At 40.1% G+C, this 23,528-nt stretch overlaps 1 protein-coding gene across 4 annotated transcripts in view; it reads right to left on the bottom strand.

Annotated features, from left to right (window-relative positions):
• APC (APC, WNT signaling pathway regulator) overlaps window positions 1–23,528 on the bottom strand; it is a 223,955-nt gene that overhangs the window by 9,572 nt on the left and 190,855 nt on the right. For 3 of the 4 annotated variants that reach the window (XM_019517263.1, XM_019517264.1, XM_019517266.1), the window contains 7 exons: window positions 23,031–23,135; window positions 16,691–16,813; window positions 11,729–12,107; window positions 10,609–10,704; window positions 5,996–6,135; window positions 4,818–4,895; window positions 2,674–2,790 (listed from right to left, as the gene is read on the bottom strand). In XM_019517263.1, the coding sequence (XP_019372808.1) occupies window positions 2,674–2,790; window positions 4,818–4,895; window positions 5,996–6,135; window positions 10,609–10,704; window positions 11,729–12,107; window positions 16,691–16,813; window positions 23,031–23,135 (1,038 nt within the window). The remainder of the gene's footprint in view (window positions 1–2,673; window positions 2,791–4,817; window positions 4,896–5,995; window positions 6,136–10,608; window positions 10,705–11,728; window positions 12,108–16,690; window positions 16,814–23,030; window positions 23,136–23,528) is intronic. The other variant, XM_019517265.1, reaches the window with a different exon arrangement.

Here is a 23,528-nt window from a genome sequence, read left to right as displayed (position 1 = left end):
ATAATTTCCCTTGCTGAATTAGTCACTGATCAACACTAGCCTGCTCTGAAAGCTCTTCTTCAAGGGAGGAGCTGAATTTTCCACTAGAGATCACAACTCCAGGGTGGTCCTGAACAGGTACAGGAGCTTGTGAGCACCCTGTTCTTCCTATATAGTAAATAAGAAAGCACCTTGGGAAGGCTGGTTATGGAAAAGTTTAAGAACCATTAGACTATATATTTTACATAATATTTGCTTTTTACAGTCTTATTTTAAAGTATACAGAGATGATTTTGCAATTCAGTAAGCAAAGGAATCTATAATTCCCTTTGCAGTATGCCTAACAGAAAATTAGAATAATTGTTTGTACATATTTGGTGACACTCTGATCCTTCAAAGCTACAATTACAAAACCTAAATTACAATTAACTTATAAACAATTTATATACCTTGTCTGCCTATGTCCTTAGACGAACGTGACTATAACCAAACCCCAGAAATGATTTATACACTATTTTATTAGCACTAAATACAAGCTGGGAATGTTTTTATTTTACTTGCACTTTCCTAACTTAGTAGTAAGAAATATACTGTTATGACAGAGACTGAATGAAACCATCACTGAAAACAGTGAGTCTAAAACAGGGGTGGGGAAGTATTTGGGCCCACAGGCCACGCAAGGATTTTTGGTGAGCTACTATAGCTGGGTCAGCACACCTCTCCCCCACGCAACAGCTCACCAAAATCCCTAAGCGGCCCCATCCTGTCCGCCTGGCTGTACACCCTGCCTGCAGTGGGGTGACATCATGGAGCCACAACCTAGGGCAGAGCTGCAATCTGGTCCTTGCCTGCAGAATTGGTGCCTGCTGCAAGGGTGTGCAGGCAGTGGATAACAGCTCAGCTCAGCTCTGCTCTGCTCTTGTCTGGAATGGGGCTGCAGGCGAGCAGGGAGCGGCATCCAGGAACAAGATGGCTGGGTGGGCAGGTGCCCTGTGATTCCAGCCTCAGCTCCACCCATCTATCCCACTCCTGGATGCCACTCCCCCAGATCCCAGCCCTGGCTCCATCCCAGCTGAGCACAGAGCGGAGCTGTGATCTGCCTACACATACCTGTGATGGGTGCTTGCTCTGCAGGCAGGAGCATGCAAGGAGCAGACTGCAGCTCTGCTTCATGATTGGCCAGAATGGGGCTGTGGGTGGGCGGGGAGTGGCGTCCAGGAGTGGGATGGGTAGGTGGGCAGGGCCAAGGCTGGGATCATGGGACTCTGGCCCTGTGTTGTCGCCACCCTGTGGTCTCAGCCCCAGCTCTGCCTGCCCGTCCCACTCCCAGATGCCACTCCCCCAAATCCCAGCCCTAGCTCTAGCCCCATTCTGGCCACTGCCTGCATGCCCCTGTGATGAGCACCAGTTCTGTGGGCAGGGTTGTGCAGGGAGCAGATCATGCCTCTGTCTTGGGTCCCAGCCCCACACCGTAACCACTTCACGATTCTGGGGTTTCCATGGAAACCAACTGGGACCAGCACAGGCAGGGCACATAGCGAGGCAGATGGGATAAGGCCATGGGTAGGCAGGGAACTGCATCCAGGCCTTGGTCTGGGATCCTGGCATGGTAACAGTGCAGGGTGGGGCTAGGGCCAGGCCACAATCCATTCTCTGCACACCCCTGCCCGTGGAACCCGCATGCATCACAGGGGCATGCAGGTAGTGGATCATGGCCAGGGCCCCACACTGTCTCTGCCCCATGATCCCAACCTCATCTGCCCATCTTGCTCTGGAACACCACTTCATGCCTGCCCCCAGCCCCATCCCATCCACCCTGCCCTCATGGGTCCCACCCTGGTGGCAGCAATGAGGGAGACTCACTAGGGTGCCCAGGCAGTGGGGCTGGATCCAGTGGAGGCAGCAACTGAGAGCTGGGGCTGCTGGGAAGCAAATCCAGGTGTCACGCTACTCCAACTCCCTGGGAACCTGGGAGCAGCAGGACTGGCAATGCCATAGCCTGGGTTGCCCCCTGTGCATGGGTTGGGCAGGACCAAGGGATCTGCTGCAGGCCAGAAAATGCCTTGGCAAGCTGGATCCAGCCTGTGGGTAGTATTTTGCCCACCCCTGGTATAAAAACACCCTCCAACTGTGGATACATATAATAAACAGTCAAGCTCCTTCTAGGAGGAGAGTACATAAAACACTATAATTCACCACCAAAACACAAGTTGCATGCAAGGCCAGTCAGACACTGAGCCACATGAGCAAAGAAATTTTAGAACCCTGTTTGATGGAGGCATGTACTCTTGTCAGCTGAAATACCAAAAAGCAGCCAAAGAAGCTAGGCAGCTGATGGCAAGTTAAGCACTGAAAGTGTTATCCTGGGAGAAAGAAAAAAAGGGAGATTTGGGGACTGGAGATTTGCTGGCTGGACAAAGCTTTGGAATTTTCAGCAAAGGAACTGCCTTGTGCTTGATTCCTGTTGTGCGTGTGGGAAACAGTACTTGGGATCAATGGTTTGCAACTGAACAGGATTACAACAAAGAATACTCGACTCCATCAGCATTTTTTTTCCTAATGGAAACAAACTAGAAGAACCTGAATATTTGGCTAATGGCTGAGGACAAAAGGGTAACAATATTTTTTTCTGTGTCTAAGAAGAAAAATTCATACAGGCCTTTAAAAATATACTACATCTTTTACAAACAATACCTTTTTAACTTCCAAAGCACATTCCATCAAAGCTTTCACACTTCCAACTTCACGCAAAGTCTTTTTACTGTTGACATCTGCTCGCCAGGACAAATTCCTCAAAACACTTGCAATGACCTGCAAACATAAAAGGAAAATACATCTCAACATACTGAGTTTTTCACCAGATGATATGATGACCCTTTCCTCTTTACAGCTTCTGAACGGAAGTGACAAGTTTGGAGTTCTCTCTCACGCCACTGGGCTAGCTTGTACATTAGAAGTTTGCTCCTATTTAGTGTCCCTCTAATGTGGGTTTATAGCTCAACAAAAATATATGCATCAACAAATATTTTCTTTCATCTTTTGGGTAAAAAGAAAAAAAAAAAAACTTTGTAGAACTGGAATGAACCACTAGTTGCAAAACTGAATGGTAGCTAAGAGTTCTACTCCACAGTATGCTTTCTCTGACAGCAGCTAGTACTTAGGAATGGAAGAACCCCTACAGTAGAGAGCTGCAGAATAACCTAACCCAACTAATTTGTAGGTAATTATGCCCTGAACCATGAGAACCTACATCCCTTATAAAATAGACAGGTTAGCATTTCATGGTCTAATTATCCATAGAAGTGCATAATCCTTATTTGAACTTCACTGGGTCCTAAGCGTCAGTGCTATTTTGCAGGAACAATTTCTAAGGTTAATTATTTGCAAATTAAAATTTATTTTTCATCTACCTATTCTTGTGTAAGGGCAAACAGGAGTACACAATTTGTGCCTTTTACCATTCTAATGTGCTTATACAACTATCATGTCCTCATTTCTGTCTTTCCTATAATGAACAGTCCCCTTTTCAACTTCTCTTTAAATACGTCTCTTATCTATTTCTATGCTCCTTACATTTCTGCTGTTGTTCTTCTCACTGAGAATATATTCTATACAAAACTACATCTAGTATTCCAGGTGTAGGCATTAAATAGTTTCAACATTATTTTCTCACCATTTTAATAGTTTTTAAACTATTGTTTTTAAACTACTGCTTCATAGTTTGCTTTTAACTACTGTTGTTTGCCTTTTAAACTATTGCTTCATAATGAGGAGAATTTTCCATTGAGCTGTTCCTGCAGCATCAAGGCCTTTTCTCCTGAGTGCTTATAGCTGGTTAACTCAAGAACGTGTAAAGATATTTTAATTTGTTTCTTCCAACAAGCCTTACCCTGAATTTTTCAAAGGCACACATTCTTTGATTTGATATATACTTCCATTCCTCATAATCTTCTCTACTCTTGATTAATTTAACTAATTCTAAAGATGTTGGCACCATGCTATTCACCTTCCTTTCCAGATTATTAATCCATACATTTAACATCTGTCCTAATTATTAAATCAGAGGCTCCCCACTGTTATCTTTCATTGTCTCTTATCTACTCTTTCATTTATGATTATTTAGCTTCTCTAGGAGGTGTGAGGTATTTTGTCAAAGAGTTCTTTAAAGTTTAAATCAATTTATCTTTAGCAGTGCTCCTTCATCCACTGTTTTGTTGTTTTTCCTTTCTAAAAACTGTGATGATTTGTTCTTTTATATGTGGTGGTTTCAAGGTGGTTTTCAATTCTATTTTCACTTGCAATGTCAAGTAGTTTTCCTGGTACTGAGGTAAGATTTCTTGGTCAAACACTCAGGATCATTCCAAATGCTCTTTTAAAGAAATGTCTATTTACAAATCTTTAAAAAAAAATCTTTATGGAGGGTCAAGACACCAGACTAGATGCCTTGGTGCAGCATGGACACTTTATAACATACTGTTTGTAGAACAACCTAATCCAGCGTAAAGTAGAATATCCTTTGAGGCAGAGACTCTTCAGCCACTATTTACTTTCTTTCACCATATGGGAAATGTCAGAGAAGAAATATGCTTAAGATACCCCCAACTGCAATCTCAGTCCCTTGGGACCATAAAGCATAAGAAAATGCATGAAGTCAACTATGAGTGGAGGAAGAGAACAGAGTGCTAAGGACAGATGAGTGGGAGGAATGTAAGAAATTAGAGAAGAACATAATGCAAGCGCAAATTAAAAGTTTCACTATGATGTGATGGAAGACAGAGCAAATCAGTGAAATGATTCTTGGAGGGGAATGTTTCCTTCTCAAAGGAAAAAAAAGTTACCTGCTGCAAGTCTTCACTCTCAGATTTTAACTGGGCAACAAGAGCTCTCATGCAGCCCTTCATAGAACACAATGTAGCCTTTCAGGGGAAAAAAGGGAAGAGGCTATTAAAATATACAAAATGACAGATGCACACAGTTCTCACATAATAAACTAGTCACCCCTGCTGATTTGGGTTAAAAAATATCTCAATGTTATTGGTTTTTCAGTTACAGACATTTAATTCAAATTCTACAACCACTTAAAAGCTGAGCATGATTTTCAGGCTCAATTCTGGGGAGGAAGGAGCAGCATAGATCTACTAATCAATTGTTCAAATTTTATCTTTCTAATAATGGGTCCAGGACCAGACATGGACTAGTCTTGAGCTTATTTACATCAGGTCCCAATAACATACTTTATATGTCATTTTTTGCTAAATCTGACAAGATAATTACTTATTATCTACTTAAATTTTACTCCAATGAGTATGTTGTTTACTCCTGATCATATTTTTTTAAATAAAAGCTTATTTCATTCTGCATCCAGAAACACTTTGAATCATTTTAATCTTGACCTGAATAAAAAAAATCATTCCTTACATCAGGGGAAAAATGAGATTATTCTTAATAACTATCAACCTAAAAATTATATCACTTGCACAAGGAATTAATTTGATAAGATATAGTGCAGAAAAACAGGCAAATTTATTAAAAATACAATTTTTATAACAGCTGCACTATTCTTTGGCTGGACAACTAGCATTACAATACTCTGAATTTGGATCTGTGTAGTAAGCTCAAATCTATGGGGCTAGAAAAACTTTGCATAATTTTCCAAGAGAAGTATGTAATTTAGTGTCAATTAAGTCTCTGTTTGGGTATATGGACTATATTAATTCATACTAAAAAACAAGACAAAAAATCCAAACAAACCAAAGACTCTGATCCCTAATTTAAAGGTCAACCTGAACCCAAATATTTTTGGAACAGAGGTGCTATTATATTTTTTAATGCAATGTTTAGTCATTGGTGTTACAGCCTACCAATGAAATGTCACAGCTGTCCCATGGCCCTTTTATAAACTTGCCTTGGGGATTAAACATCACCCTCTCACTTTTCTGAGAAATAAAATTTAACTCAGAAACAAAATTATGTTATAAAATGTAAAATTATGTACAAAACTAATTTCAAAATATACCTTGTTTGCCACATCTCCAAAAGTCAAATTTGTCAAAGCCATTCCTGCATACCGTCTTAATGTAACACTGTAGTGGTCATTTGTTAGTCCATACATTTCACAATCCACTTGCAACAGTTCTGCGATGGCTTGTAAACCTCCTATACAATAAAAATTATAATTAAAGGCAATATTAGAAGTGTGGCATTTTTGGTCTTCCTTCTCCAAAGTAGAGACAACACAAAAATAGCTGTACAAAATAATGTACCAAAAATGGTGCAAAATAATGTCAATAAAGTACATACAAATTTTAAGCAGAACTGATAGGAACATCTATAGCTGAAACTACCTAAAAATTTCTGCTTTAAGACTCAGTTTTTAGCTGATCAAAAAAATATCAAATTCAATAAGATTTTTTCCATTCCTTGCGTCTGTTTCTGGTTGATGCTTTTTGGGAGAGCACGGTACTTTCATAAATGGCTTGGCTACTTCTGAGAACAAGATCTGAACTAAATACATTTTTTAATAACCATTTCACTGGCAAGCATACCTCCATGTTTTGGAATTTAAAATTGATTGAGGCAGGGGTGAAAAGGCTCATACTCTGCTGGCACAGCCATGACATGTTGTTCCCGTGAAAATCTTCCAAAATCTAGCTAAGTTACTAAAAAACCAGTTAGCATATACTCAGTAGAGCCTTTTATAGATATCTAAAGATTTAATCCATACTGAGTATTCCCTATTCCCAAAAAGCTCTTACATAGCAACCAGACTGCCTTATGGGGACAGTGATGACCAGCTTCCTAGGTGTGCAACAGCTCAGCAGGACTAGTAACACTACTTACCCTCCCTTTTGCCAGGGGATACCTCTTCTTGGCTGTCAATGCCTCTCTATTTATTTCCAAGCAGTAAAAAGCAAAGAGAAGAAGAACCTGGACTCAAATGCAGAGGAGCACGCCCCAGGTTGGATATGGCCCGCAAAGAGTCTCGCAGTCTGGATCCAGCCTGGGGCCCCAGGTGAGTTTGCCACCAGCTTTAACTAAAGTGTTAGAGGTGTGTGCTGTGGATCTAAGGATTCTAACAGTGCAATGATCTATGTGGATGGCCAACATACTTCAACCTGATGGATCTTATACTTTTTTCAGCTTGTTTTTTAAAGCCTTAAGCCCAAAGCAACTACTTTAAAATTATTTTGTTTGCAAAGTCAAGCACTCACAAATTACAAAATGGCAGAGACAAGGTCATCTTTGCAATTCTAATTCAGCCCTCTTGTTTGTGTAAATTATGATTTTTTAAAATTATATGGGCATGTATTTCTTCCTTCGGATCTCTTCCTTAGGATCTCCCCTGCCATAGTCAGTTCACTAGATGAACCACATCCTAGGAATGAATTAAGGTTGTCTACTGAGGCCCAATGCCTCATTTGTTGCAGAAGCTGGAGGATGTAGTGAACAAGGTAGGGGACAGGAAGAACAGTCTGATGGCTTAGGCATAGGACTGTCACCCTGGAACAGAGTGCATTTCTGTCACAGCGTTCCTAACATGATGCTGGAAAAGTCATATACGCAAAAAGTTGGGGTTTTTTCTTTTGTTTTGTTTTTTAATAGGTAAGGCATTAAAAGCCAGATCCAAATCATTCTCAGAGATGCCTCTATTTAAGCACTGAAAAGTCTGAATTTAGGCTCCTTGCCTCAGAAAGGTGATACAAATTGCTTGTATTTGGCAATGGACAGATAGCTGCCTCCAAAAAGCAATCCAAAGCACCTAGGAACTAGCCAATAAGAATTCCCGGCACAGGAATGTATCCAAGTTCCTGCCCATCGTATACTATAATGCAAACATTGTGGAAATACCAAGGAGGATATTCATGATTTTTGCAATAAATACAGGCTTTGGAGCATGCACATTAAAGTAAGCTTTGGACCACTGGTTGAAAAAAAAAAAATGAAATACTGAAAATAATTTTCCATCCAGGAAGCACATCCTATATTCTGTACTGTTTTTTTCTCAATCTACTGAAAACAAGCTATCCCATGCACACTTTCTCTACGAAACACGTGCCTAAGTAATTTTAAGTACAATTTTTTCAGTTTTAAATCATGTACAAGGTAAAGTTGCCTGCTAAAAGCATATTGGGTTAGACTCACAGCCACAATGCAGCTGCTTTGTATCCATCTACCTAGAGGATCTGAGCAATGGAGAATTCTCCAAGCCTGTGAAAGTCCTTCAAGGGTCTAGGGCTGCCAGCTAGTTCATGTAACACTTCCTCTCCCAAGATCCAACACATAAAGGGTTTTGGCTGAACAAATGGGAAACTCGTCTGGATGCCATATCATGCTGATCCTCTGGTACTACATAGTGCCCCCAGACCAGTGACAGCCAGTATAATAGAGACCTCCCTCTTCACTTCTTTATCTATCTTGCACTGGTTATTGACCTGATATTCACTGGTCATCCTTGCTTCCACCCCCTGTGTACATCAAGCATACAGTTCAGAGAATTTGGGCCATCAGTTCATTTTAAGAAAGTCATTTACACTTACGGTAACGGTTGTTCTTTGGGATGTACTATGCACATAAGTATACCACATACAGGTACACATGCACCTCATATCTAATCAGAGACTTCTAGTTATGGTCCCTACAAAGGCAGCATATATGCCCTTGCCTGTCCTTATGCCTTTGGCTGGGGACAGCACTGTTCCCATGTGGGCTCTCAATGAGACATCTGACTTGGATGCTCTAGGCCAGAGCATGGCATGAGAAGACTTTCTGCTTGGCCCACAGGCCTCAGGGCAGACAGCGGGAGAACCACAAGGGGCCTGATCCTTGTGGCAGTGTGGTCCCTGCCTCTTCCTCACTGTCCACCAAGGTGCATGTGCACCTGTAACCAGCAATGAGCCAGGCCGGGGCTCCAGAGACCCTGGTGCAGTTGCTAGCAGCCTCCCTGCCACCTGCTGTGAACAGTCTGGGCTCCATGGTGGGAGGCAGGAGCCTGTCCAGAACCTGAACTGGCTGTGGGGAAGCAGGGAGGCTGCAAGCAGCTGCACTGAAATCTGCAGAGCCCCAGCCTGGCTTGTTGCTGGTGGTGGGTGCACTCACGTCTTGAGGCAGATGGTGGGGAAGGGGCTGGGGCTGTGCTGCCACAACAAGGATTGGGCTCCTCATGGCTCCCCAACTGTCCGTCAATGGCATGCTGACGTCTTACAAGTCAAGGCTGTGTGTGTTTTTGGCACTCTGACCCCTGCTCCAGGCACTCATGCATTTGGCTGGAATATGTACATGTACCAGTTATCTCTAAGTAGAGCTGTTAGAGAACAAAGTAAATAAATGTGGGTACATCTAAATATGAGCTTTACCACAGAACTGATTAATTAGCTCCACAGTAAAACATCACTGTCTATACATGCGCCCGCATTAGGGCACATTAAATCAACTAACTCCGTTGTAGGATAGTACTATCCTACAGTGGAGTAGTTATGTGTGCTGAAATGCATGTACAGTGACTGTGGCTGACTGGGACACGAGAGTGCTACAGTGTGGGGGCTGCCTGCCAGCCAGCTGCACACTGTAGCACCTTTGTGCCCCGCATGTGACCCAGGGTAGAGCAGCCCTGGGCTGGCAGGCTGCTGCTCCCCCCCCCCCAAACAAGCCAGGGGTGGGCAACATGCTGTGGTCTTGAATGCATATGTAAATGTTGCGCCTGGGAGCAATACCTCCAGCACAAACTGCACCAGAGTTTATTGCTACATGCTAATTGCATGTGTAGATGCACCGTTTGTCCTAAAAATACACCATTAAATAATGGCCTATTTTCTTTGCACAGTCTGTACTTGCTGCAAACTGGAGCACTATGGATGCCAAGCCACTTTCCAGGGAAAGAGAATGAGGAACCTGAAGGCACATTTGAATGCAATATATACATGTGTGTGTGCAGACACTGCAAAAGATAACTATGAATGACTTCAAAGAAAGTCTCAGTGTAATGTGTGCATGATGAGTATTTATGAAGTGTAAAATGGGCGCATCCTTTTACTTTACCCACCAAGTGCACGTGTCAAAGCACAGTTCTCTTTTCATCTGACAAGATCAGAACAATTAGAATAAAGGCTATGTAGAACACCTGATGATTACTACTGCATAATTCTTATTCTTATTGATGAATTCTCTTCCCAAGAGAAATAATATGTGCTTCTTAACGCTCATTAAAGGTGGCTGGAGACCTGTGTACATTAATAGGCATTAATTTGGGCAAGTTTGCACTCAGAAAGTGTGCCAATGTGCCTTAATTTCAACTTGGAAATAGGGTTGTCTCCATGGAGCAATCCAACCCTTCCACAATTCCCAACATGCGGTTTCCGTGGTCTTCCAAAAATCACCAACTATATCAGCTGCCAGCAATTGTGATGGCAAATCAGTTAATAATTCATCAAATAAAAACTGGGTTGAGATCACCATATCATTCCAACAGGCTCAAAAGAATCACCTGGGGACAGGGTCGTTGACCTATATTAACAGGGGATTTATCTACACTTGTGGCAATATTGAACAACCTTATTGGATTTCTATATAACACACATGAAAGCACAGTTAAAAACTTCTAACAGATGTATATAGAAAAATATTTGCTCTTACCAAGCTCATTCATTGCATGCCTATGTTCTTCATCAAATGACAGTTTCATCAGAACACACACTGCAGGACAGATCTGATGGTCAACTGGAGCTGGCACTGTTCCACCCCACCCGAAAAGGAAACAATTAATATTTACTTGGTCTATTAAAAGGGTGCGGTCAAGATAATATACCTTCAAGGGAATACAATTTCAAAGTAAATTTTAGTTGGATTACTGAAAAAATGCAAGAAAAGACCAAATTAATTTTGCATTCTAATGAAAATGATTTGTGGACCGACTTACGCATACGTATAACCAAACTTCTAGATATGTAATTTCTGGTGCTGCAAATATTCCTTGTAAATAGGAATTTCCACCTTATCAAACAAGTAGATTTTGAAGGCTAATACATTTATTTGGCTAATTAACTTGACAGTGGGCACTGGTGGAAAGAACGGAAACGTTTCCCCTTAAATCAGAAACACTGTTAGAAAAGTTAAATTGATACTTTAACATTTTTTCTCTTAAAAAGTGCATTTATTTTACAGTGACAATACTGTAATAGCTTAAAATTCCCTGATCTATCATACACAGGGTATCCTTAATAGTTGCTTGCATTACATTGAATAGACTGGAGCTAGACTGCTCTATTTGTACCCTTCTAAGACCAATTTTGCCAAAAAGAAGAAAAAAAAGGAGATGCATATCTCGTTAGAATATCCTTCTCTCTGAGTAAAAGATTGGGATTTTAAAAACCATTACATATTCAACATTTAGAACATACAACAACAATAATAATAAAAAAGACAAATACAGTTACCATGAATTTTAAAAACAAGTTCGTACAGAGTACAAAAAAAATCTTAAGAGTCCACTTAGAAAAAGTACTAAATTCTACTATTTAAAGAACAGTATTTCAGAAAGAGTGTATAGATAGTATGCATTTCGGATATGGCATCCTGTTTTCAGGTATTACTATAAGTTTTTAAAAAATTACCGTGAAAAAGACTGTATATAATCTATATGTTACAATCTATCTACATGCACAAACACAATATACACACAATTGAAAATTCAGGTTAAAAGTTAAATGCTTCTATAATATACTGCTAATATTTTTTGGGCATTATGATGACGTACTTGGATTTTTGTCTTGGTCCATGCCTTGTTCATGTGCCTCCTGCCATTCCCAACATGTTTCACAGTAAGCCCGTATCTGTTCCAAAAGATGGAGCACACGGATTTCCCGTCTGCCTCGCTTATCATCAGGCTGAGAGTGAATGATGTTATGCAGTGCTGCACTGGCTCTGGCACGGGCTTCCTTACTGCCCCGGGAGTTTCCTAACAACACAGAGTCTTTATCGTTGCCATGTAAAAGCTGGATGAGGAGAGGAAGACATCCAGACTGACGCATGGCTATGCAGCTATCTTGGGAGCTAGACATAGCTAGTAAAGTTCGTGACATGTCATCCTTATCATGAGTACCAAGCATTGACAACAATGAATACACCATTTCCACCTGTAAACCAAATGATTAAAAAATTCAGTTACACTTTTATTTAAAACAAAAAAACAGAACACATAATAAATTAAACTTAAAATGAAGTGATGGGTGGTTTATATGAGCAAAGAAGAAAATTACTTTTAAAATTGTGCAAAAATGTGTACCACTTAGAAATGATTGCATAACTACTATTAGTTCTTTGTTGTTTACAACATTAATCATAACTGCACTTAGTAGTAATGTAGACAGAATAAGTGAGTAATTATTTGACCTGTTTTTATTCGTCTTTACCCCGATGAGTAGTTTTAGATATTCATTGTACTAAAAGATTGAAACAGCACACTAATGAAAATATGCTATCCAGTAACACTTTTGTTTGAGAGTGCCGAGATACATTTACTAAGAATTTTATCTCTGAAACAGATATATATTTTCAGAAATCATATTTTCATGGAAAGACATTATCTCCAGTGCCAAATACCATGCTACAGAGTGAGTTAAATATAGCTACCCTAGACAAAGATTTGTAAGGCCGAGAACAATTGTGTTATTAATGTTGTAGTAAAATCCTTAATACAGATATATATTAATTTATTCTCTCTAAAGATTTCAAAATCACAGATCAACTTTGCTATAATAAATATTTTACACATTTTCTGAATGGGGCAGATTATTTACAGATAACAAATTTAACAGATAAAATGGCTGTACACTATTATGAATAAAAGCAGTGAAAAACAACTATTTAATATAGGCAATATAAAATACTGATCTTTTATGATTAAGACATTGGAAAATGTTCCATACACACAATAAATTCAGAAGAGCAAAAACAGATTTCACATCTAAATGTTAAATTTTGGAGGGAATCTCTTGAGGGTTGCATAATGTAGCAGTTAATTGGTAGCAGCTCTGACTTGTCCATTTGTTTTGGCTTTGGTACGTAACTTAAATTGTTCGATTTCACTTTTGACAGAATCATCCAGTGATTTTCAACCAGGATGCTGCAGCACCCTGAGGTGCCATGAGACCCTTTGAAGGATGTCATGGATTGCTGCACAATAATAGCACTGTTAGCTGTGCAAACACCTATATATGATTCACAATATCAACACAGATATTTCAAATAAAGAATCCATGGGGCTAAAAACATTCCAAGTTCTTTGCTACAGAAAAATTGCTTTATTATCTTTCTGAGGTAAAAAAAAAAAAAAAGAGCAAAAGCTAAGAGCTGATATTTTCTGAGGAGTGCATCAAGGCTAACAAGACATGCCTTGAGTTTAAAAATGTTGAGAATCACTGGAAAGATCTGACATGCAACATATCATCACAAACCTATTAGAAAGTCCCCAAACACTAATGCCTCCCCAAAACCACCAAGACCCACAGCTTCCTCTAAGTGGGCTACCCCAGTTGAACAGAGAAACAACAGTGAACACCTTTCTATAGAACAGGGGTGAGCAAAATTGTGGACCTGGACAGCAGCCGAACTCTATTTCCCAGCAGCTTCTGCCTGCATGGCTGGGGCCAGTTTCCATGGAGACCCCAGCAGTGACTGCACCATGACAGTGTGGGGCTGGGGTTTCTGTGGAGACAAGCCCCAGCAGCAATGGCAGGGCATGTGGCAGGGCAGGGAGCTGCTCTGGAGCCAGGGCTGGGAACTTGCACTGGTGACAGCATGGTCCAGAGCTGGGGCAGAGCCATGTTATGCTGCCTGTACGCCCCTGCCCATGGCGTGCAGACTGCAGATCGCAGCTCTGCCCAGCTCTGGACCACACTGTCACCTCCACAAGATCCCAGCCCCTGAGCAGTTCCCCACCCAGCTGCATGCCTTGGCAGTAATGCTGGGGCCAGTCTCCGTGAAAACCCCACCCCGTGCTGTCACAGAGTGGGCTGAAGTCTCTATGGAAACTGGCCCCAGCCATGTGGGCAGGGGCTGCTGAGAAATGGCATTCACTGTGGGCCGGACTATGCCCACCCCTGCTGTAGAATGACATATCCTTTACATACCAACAAAGAAAAGAATGAGATTTGCTAAATACTAGATTTGTTCAGGTCCACCAATAGCAACTACATTTTTCTAAATAATTAGCCAATCACTGATGGATCCCAGGAGGTACATTAGAATTTCTAACACTACTGAAGACAAAATCCAGCCCCTGAGTTCTATAAGATTTGGGTGAGTCAGAGTACTTCAAACTAGACCAGGTATTCAGGAAATCATGCATTTCACTAAAGCTATAATACTAATCTAAAACAACTGAGAAGTGGAAGCCTTAAATATCTTAAAACTTTATCTTATTAATCTACAATCTATTTAATATTAAAATGTAAAAATGGTAGAACCAAAACTGAAACATCCTTTGACACAACATTGAGACAGCTCGGGGTAGATGTGAGGCAACCCCAGATTAGGAATTTTCAATTCCTGGACTGGGAACAATCAAATATACCGGTGAGGCAAAACATGTAGGCTCCCTAAAGTGAATTCAATCAGCTTAATGTATACCTCTCGCCAGACACTTCAAGTAGCATCTTTAATGTACATCATAGAGATTAAATCCAGCAGTGACAGGAGTCTATAATAAAACAATTATTTAGATGTGTGGGTGTAGCTACTTGTCCTGGAATGGAAAGCAGTTGTGAAGAAGATCTTAGGCATAAGCTAAATGAGTCTCCAAGCTAGTGAGAGGTACAACAGTGAGTGGTAATTTTTACTTCCTGGACTACAGAACATAATTTCAAAGCAAAACAAAACATTAACCCCCCCCCACCCCAAGAAAGCCTCGATAAGTGTGTATATTTTCTCTCTTTTATTCTCCACTTTCTCTTCTTCTCATGCCTTAACATTTCAAATTTCCCTTGATTTTATAGCTCAGTACAACCTGGCACCACCATCTTTGCTTTTCATTACCCATACTTAACCACATTCACTGTTGTATACTACCCTCTCCTTCACCTGCTCTAGTCTAATTAGTAGATAGCACAGTACAAGTTACTTGCATAAAAGTCACTAGCATCTGTGCATTGTACAGCTCTCTTGATATAAGGTCCCCCATATTCAGCTGCACATATTACTGACAGATTGAGAAAAATCACCCAAAAATGGGAGATTTTAATTTTTTTTTGCAAGAATCAACCACATAGAATACAAGCCTACACAGATGTATATTACTTGACTGAATTCCTGTACTTTTACAAACTGTTTTGCACTTTATCAGCAGTCAACTGTGTATTGTGACATTGGAGGGAAAGGGTTTTTGATAGCTAAAAATCCTATTTTTGAAACTATTTCCTTTGAAAATACTGGATCACAATCAAGAGTCTCTCTCCTCTATTATTATCTGAGTAGAGGTCCCTGATAAATTATAATATGAACAAGAGACTCTAGGTACAGGTTACAAATAGAGGTGGGGTCACTGGGCTTAAAGGATTTCAACAATAATATTTTACTTGATAGTCACAGTCTTAATATGCTAAGTAAATTGTGAAACAAGCAGAGACTCTTGAAAAATTTCAACTCAAAATCAAGCATTTGTGGGACAGAGTGGGGTGGCCATCAAGGTAAATAGCAAGTCCCAGGATATACATGTTTGAGTTACAAAGAATACTCTCCAAAAGGTAGCGGGAATCAGAAGTTAGCATCCATTGTCCTCTACTATATAGCTAAAATGTTGTTTGTTTGAGTTATTTTGTGGTGACTACTAAACTTCAGGCTTCCACATTGCTAAACTACTAATTTTAGTCCTGCTGACATGGAAGCACTTTTTGCCTATAAAGGACAAGGAAAGGTTTCAAAGGATCTCTAACTCTTCTATAGATACTACCCTTTCTCTCTCTCTCTCTCTTTTTTGTTAGTGAAGTGGCTGTTGTAATCAATACCTTTACCACTCCTTTTGTCCACAAATTATGTGATTAATCATAGATAATATTTTTTGCACTTTTAAATCATTATTATTTAATAAAGAAAACAGGCTTCTAGTGCATAAAAAACCACTCTGCATTGATGAATTCTAAATAATTGCTACCAAAACAAAATGTGTATTGGATATCTACTTCAGACACAGAATGAGGTTTGCTTTAACCCGTCTTTCTCGTTAAAAATTATCACAAGTATCATTAGGCCATTTTATATGCTAGAATCTCAGTTTCCTTTCATGTCTCCTTAAGAAGACTGTTTCTTTTACAGTTTTATTGGTAATCTTGAATGTTGATTTAGCAGCATCAGTGGTTCAGATAACTTTAGAAGTTTCTCAGTAATAACATCTATTTGAAGAATTCAATTCTGTACAAAGAACAAACCTTTAACACAGGTTAATTTATATACTGGATCATCCAACTTCAAGAATTTTAGATGCTCAAACAACTTACTGCAATCAATCAAATTTTCCTAATTATAGTAACTCTACCAGTGATAATTCAAAAATTTCCCCACAAATTTGAAGGATTTTTTGTGGACAATTTAAAACCTGAAAAATATATTTTAAAGGATAAAAATTCCATGGAATTAGTATGCATGAAAGATCATTTAACTAATATTAGTACTACTAGTAGAAACAATGAGGTTATTGTATTAGTAAAAATGTAGTGTTAGCGACCTGTGGTTTGTAATCTTCGGTTACCTTGGTACCCAGATGACTTGTCAGTCTTCGAGGAACAGAATAGTTACTACTAGAGCTCATCACACTGGCTGTCTCATGGTCCATTCGAGCTGCTGAACCCTACAAGTTTAAACAACAATTAGGAAGGATCCACAAAATTTTCACTAAAGAACCAACCATTAATTCTTTAAGTTTCAGAATCTGACCATTTAATTAATTTACAACCATATATTGTTACCACATATTTTAGTTAAAATGCATCAACCACAACATACTTTGGAAAGTATGATTAAAAAAACCCTCATAAAACTGGCTTTTATTATCCATTTATCCCCAATCTGCCTCTCCAAATAGCTCTATATCCCTATGCAATTCATTCTGTTACTGAGCTTTATAATAACTATGTTCACTCAAAGAAAACTGAACTATGAACTGGACAGCATACAGAAGCAAGGGTCAAGGAAAATAAACCAACAGACTTCAGGCTACCTTCCATAGAATAAGTAGGAGTCTTGCATCAATAACGCAGAAAGCTCCTTGTGTCCAGAAGAATTTTTCAAAATTCCAGGAGACCTACTTCTCAGAGTCTGCTTCTCACAACCCCAAGGGCAAAAAACTCAACTGCTTCAGAATACAACTGGTTCTGCATCAGTTAACAAGGAGGGAGATTCTACGCATCAAGAAACTTGTGATTTTCAGCAAGGAAAGTCTCTAGGGGCTAAAGTTCTGTTTTTCCCAGTGAAAGAACAAAGACATTAAACAGTGCTTTCAAACTCATCTTTTTTTGGAGTCTCACTAGAAACAGTGACATGGACAGATACTCTTTTGGATTTACAAGTTGACAAAGCTGTCATTATTTTACTTTTTGTCTGGTGTTGTTGTCAAATTTATTTGTTTCTTTCCAGTCCTTTTTCCTTCTGTTTTTTTCCTTCTTGGCCAGTTATAAAATACTGGCTTTCTTGTTCTTTTTTTGTTTTCAGCTGCCTACCTCTGATAGCTGTCTTTCTTATTTCTTCACTTAACAGAAAGTTCCATTTTTTTTTTTGGATTATTTGAAAGCAGCAATGCTGAAATACGCTACCTTCTGCCTTGCAATTGAGCCGAGTGCCAGAAGCAGACAAGTCTGACTGATGAGCTACAGCCTGAGCCCCAGTACTAAATGAGTTTCTCCCACAGTAGCAGGAAAAAAAGGGAAGACAAGAGATTTCTAAAGAACTTTCAAAGCTAACCCTTTCATCAGTTATAAGCGGGGGGGGAGGAGGGGGGATGGGACCATCAATAGTGAAGATGAAGATGGGATGATGCAGCCAGAATCATGCACTTTGTCCTCTCAACCTTCAGTCAACCAGCCAAAAAAAATAAACCTCCAATACAGGGGTTTTCAACCTTTTTGGATCAGCATGCCCCTGGCAGCCATACGTAGAGCAGTGTACCCCTGGTGGCCGAACATGGAGCGGGGGGGCAGGGGGGCTGGGCTGGCGTGCACCCAAATGCAGAGCAGCAGCAGCCCCGCCCCCCACATCTGGCTGGGCAGGGGGTGTGCGGCAGCGCTCCATCCCTGCCTGCCCGCATGTACTCCCTAGGGCCTTCTCAAGTGCCCCCAGTTGACAAACCCTGCTCCAACAGTTATAAGATTAAATTGTCTACTGCTTGTCCAGTCTCTCTAACAAAAGCTTCCAAGATGCTTCTCTAGTACCATTATTACTCCTTCCTTCACTTCTTTCTTCTCCATCCTTCTAACTTGTCTTGGAATCCATCAAGGCAACATATAGCAACAAAAAATGGCAAAAGTTTTAGAAAAGATGACCTACAAAGCAAGGTTAAAAAAACTGGGTTTATTTAGACTAGTCTAGAGTCATCTGAGGTGTACATAGTAACAGCCTTCAAATATATAGAAGAGTACTATAAAGAGGATAGAGTTCTCTATGTCCACCAATGATAGAATAAGAAGTAATCAGCTTAATATACAGCAAGGGAGATTTAGAAAGTTTTCCTTAATGATAATCTAACTACAAGGATACTTAAGCACTGGAGCAGGGAACCTAGGGAGGCTCTGGAACCTTTGTCATTAAAGGTTTTAAGAGCAGATTAAGCAAACATCTGTCTGGGTTGCTTCTACTTTAGAACAGAACGACTGACTGGAACAGAGGTTCCCAACCACCGGGCCACAGCCCGGTACCAGGCTGCAAAGGATTGGCTGCTGGGTCGTGGCACAAGCTTTAACCACTGCTAGCAAGAGTTCTGTGCCCAGGCTACACTCATGCCTGCTGACTGGCTGGGCAAGAATATCCTCATTTGGCCAATGACTGTGTCTTTTGCTTTTGAAATTGGACCATGGTAACCGTGGCTAGTCACTTCTATATCAAACCAGGTGCGGCTTGTGAACTCAGGCTGGTGGGGCAGTGGAGTGAGCCACGGGAGTGGGAAGCGGGGGTGGAAGAGTTTGTAGCCAGCCAGGGGAGGGATAGAGGAGAGGGGGGAGGAGTTTGCAGCCAGCTGGGCATTCTGGCCAGTAGTGGGGAGGCTGCAAACCTTTCTGCTCCTGGCTGGCTGCAAACGCCCCTGGCCTCGCTGCCAGCTGGCTGGCTGCAAACCCCGCCCTCACAGAAAGGAGACCTGTGCAGAGGATGTACAATGCCAAGAAAGTGCCAAAAAATGGGGGGAAAAAGCAACTTTCAATCGCAAGTATGACTCCTCAAACGTAAATCATGAGTTTATCCCATCGGGTGATTCACAGGCTCCAAAGCTGTGGTGTGTCATATGTGCAGCTATGGTTTGCACTGTGACTCTGGATATTGAGTTCATTTTGTGTCATACACTGCCTCTGATCTTCGCAACATTTCTGACCCTTCATCTATAGCGATTATTAATGTAACAATTTTTATTGGAAAGTATTACTATATAATTAAAGTGGTACTTAAAACTAGGATAGAAGAAACACATTATTTTTGTATTGTCTATGCTTCTTAATGAACAAGTGAATGTATCTAAGATATTTAATACAACAAGGCACAGATCAAAATATATTTCTGCATGCTTATATATTGGGCATTATATCAACACTTCATCACTGTGAATGTGGAATGGATTTATAAATAAAAGATGAAATGGTTTTACTGAGGGCTAGGCTGGACAGAAAAAGTCCATTTACTAATGTAATTATACAGGTATAGTTAAACCACCACAGTTTTACCTCTATAACTCTCTAGGCAGACCCTTGTTTTCCAGAATAAGTGCTCACATAGAGAGTTATATGGGTGTAGTTGCAACAATTTAAACTCACACATTACCTTAGAGCAGTTTAACTTTCCCATGTAGCCCTTATTTTCATTGTCCAAGCTGAGAGAAATTCAGAAAGTTAAAGTTCATAAATAATGAAAAGTATATTGGGCTTTATAAATTCTTTGATTTTAATGACCAAAGGTGGTAAATATATAGGGAACATGCTGCCAGCTAGGGCTACACACTTAATATGATTTTTGGTTTTTTAACTTAAAAAGTGCCCAAAATTTTACACTGCTAATTAGCTATAGTATATATATGTTACCCAAAATGTTGGAGACACTGGATATCAGAGTGCAGTAGGGTGGAGACAAATATACAGACATACCTCAGAGATATTGCGGGTTGGGTTCCAGACCACTGCAATAAAGCGAATATCGCAATAAAGCGAGTCACACGAATTTTTTGGTTTCCCAGTGCATATAAAAGTTATGTTTACACTATACTGTAGTCTATTAAGTGTGCAATAGCATCATGTCTAAAAAAACAATGTACATACCTTAGTTAAAAAAAGACTTTATTGCTAAAAAATGCTAACCATCATCTGAGCCTTCAGCGAGTCGTAATCTTTTTGCTGGTGGAGGGTCTTGCCTCAATTTGTAAAAAACGCAATATCTGCGAAGCGCAATAAAACGAGGTATGCCTGTAGTTCCAACTGCTCCAACAATTAAATCAACTTGATCTAAAGAGACTCTTTGCTTTAGAGTTTAAGGTTAGTTAACATACTGAATTGTTTGGCCTTTTGACTCTAACATAACCAAGAGGTCCAAATCAAATGTAATTATCTTTTATTACCAGTCTGCTGAAGACTAGGCTGAAATAACTAATACTCAAAATATGCAGGAATTAATCTGAGAAACTGGTAAGTGGCCAGACTTTTAACTCTCATGCTTTTCCTTTCGTGAGTCCATATGCTCCCCACTCCACAAGCCTATTTCAGGACTGTTCCACTCACCCAGCTGCTGTTACCCTAATTGCTCCAGCTACAATAGCAGCCAGAGTCTCTGCTGCTTCCCTTCCCTCCTCTGGTTGCCACTTCCAGCCCTTGTCCCAGGGGTTGGGGCAGTGTGGCGCAATGTGGGGAGCTGAGAGTGAGTCCAGGCTGTGCAAGGACATGGGGGGAACAGCAGGATGCGTGTTGCAGCAGGGGAGGAAGGGGAGGGAAATCATGCTGACATGGTGCAGCAGTGGGTGGGGAGAGGTGCCCAAGCGGCTGCACAGAGCAGCAGAGGGAAGCATCTGTGCCGTGTGCAGCCTCCAGGCACTTAGAAGTTGGACAGCGCTGCCATACTTGAACCCCAGCAGTATTGAATCCTACTTTTACACACTTCTCCTTTTTTTCCACTCTTATATTGTCCTTCACTCTCTTGTGCTTGCCTGATCTGTTGCTAGATTTATTTCCTTTGCCTGTTTTGGGGTTGTTACCCCTCGTTTTGCAACATAGTGCATAAAAGAAGCAGTGACATTCATTGTAATATTCTAGACAACTTGCAAAATAAAGACTTTAGTACATTTAATTTCACTACCAATACAGTGAATATAACGGAGCAGAGTAGAATATGTGACATGATGCAGAAGAGAACATAACTGGGTCCTGAAAAATATTGTCCCCTGTAGGCAAATCTTCAATTAACAATGCTCATCTGACTGCAAAATTGGCTAGCCCAAAATTATTAGGTCATTTTTTTTCACTCTATTTAATGCTCATTGCTCAATGATACAAGGTGGATGGAGCTGGGTTCCCAGAAATAAATATTAGTGTCCAATCCATTAAGCCTCCTGTCCCTGGCCTTGCACCGAAAGTATATAATCCCCAGATGTCTCATAGAACACAAGCTGAGGCACCCAGCTATCAAGCCACAGGGGAAAAATACTTCTCCCCTCCCCCAAATCTCCCTTGTCCAAAATAACCCCTTTCATACAAGAAAGATGAACATGTGGCCAGAATGCATCAATTATTTAAACACATTATGCTTTTAGTCCAAAAGCATCACTGAACTATTTTTTTCTCTTCAGACTAATGCTGTTATCAGGGTTACAGCAGAGGCCCCAGGCAACTGCTCAGATACAGCAAAAAAACTGGATTCCAAACTGTGACTAAATGTTTAATAGCAAATTAAGGACTATGTTTCAAATTAAGTATTTGAGGCATAACAAAGGATACTTGTGTACTTAAGAGACTTTAAAAAGGACTCAAATATTTCCTTCAATTCAGGTACAAAGTAAGAAAAAGAAATAAGCTTATATATTGAATTGTGATTTCAAATTAGTAACATTATGAAAACCTGAATGAATATTATGAAAATATGAGCCACACTTTGAGATTATGAAACAAGTGACTATCACAGTATGGCAAAGTAAGCCAAGATATAAATTATTTAGTTAAAAAATTCCCTAATTTTAATAAGTTAAAAAGGCAGGTAAGGAAGAAATTACTGTAGTTTCATATTTTACCCAGCTAACACATTTCACTAATAGCATTAGACAAACATGGAAAAAAACATCTATATCACCCTTTAGCATACAGGCAGGAAAATTATCTCTGAATGATGAGATTTTTGGTTTCAAACAGTTATGTAAGATAGCATTTCACTGAGAAACAGAAATTATTTGATGTGAAAACAAAGACTGAATGACAAGTTTGTAAGTTACAGCATTTCAGTGACCATTTCTGAGCTGAAATCTTTGAGAAAAATGTCCATCAGTAATCATAACCTTGAACATGAATAACACAAGATAAATTTTTTTTTTAACAAAAATATTCACTCATCCTCCCTTAAATATTAACCCTGTTAGGTTTAAACAAAGGAAAAAAGTATCTTGTATAATGGAAAATTTAAATGCCATTTAATTAAAATATCCTTTCTGATCTTTATTCCCTTCCAATGGGGGAAGAGGAGGGGGAGAAAAATGCCAGCCTTTTCAGAATTCATACATCTGAAAATACCCGTTCAAGCACAATTCAATACCTGCAGCAGAAATTCCCAATCATACTGACAGCAGCACCAGACATTTTTGTTTTTAAAACATGTTATTGATAAAACACTTGCTTTACCTGACCATTACCAGTAGTTGCCATGCTGATTTCTGCTGCTCCTTGACCTTCATTCTGCCTCTCTGTTTCATGAGAGCCTGCATCATGCTTCCCTTGAGGTGCTCTCTGTTAATGTAGGAGTTTAAAGCATTATACGTAGAAATGGAGTATACTTTATCATTCAAAGCTTCTGGAGCTGTGAATGCATCAGTGTTGTAGCTTCACAAAACCATTGAGCTGTACTTTGTATTTCATAACCTCTAGCCTTAATAATTAACAGCTGAGACTGACTGTCTTAGCAAAATTGCAAGATGAAAGTGAAGCATGTCCTCTGAGGATTATCGCGTTGCAAGACAAAGGATTTGCTGTGAGACAGAGTAACACCATCCTCCACCGGCTGTGCTCACATCACTATCTGAAATATAACAGAATTGGAGCAAACAACTGTCTCCTCTGCAATGTCACATGATCTACACATTTACTGGAGGCAAATGCTAGAACAGTTAAATTATTAAGCTT

Source organism: Gavialis gangeticus, unplaced genomic scaffold (genome assembly GCF_001723915.1).
Source record: "Gavialis gangeticus isolate Ggan-Ray unplaced genomic scaffold, GavGan_comp1, whole genome shotgun sequence".
Taxonomy (NCBI): Eukaryota; Metazoa; Chordata; order Crocodylia; family Gavialidae; genus Gavialis; species Gavialis gangeticus.
The sequence above is the reverse complement of the archived record's forward strand: the minus strand, read 5'-3'. Positions and strand labels throughout refer to the sequence as shown.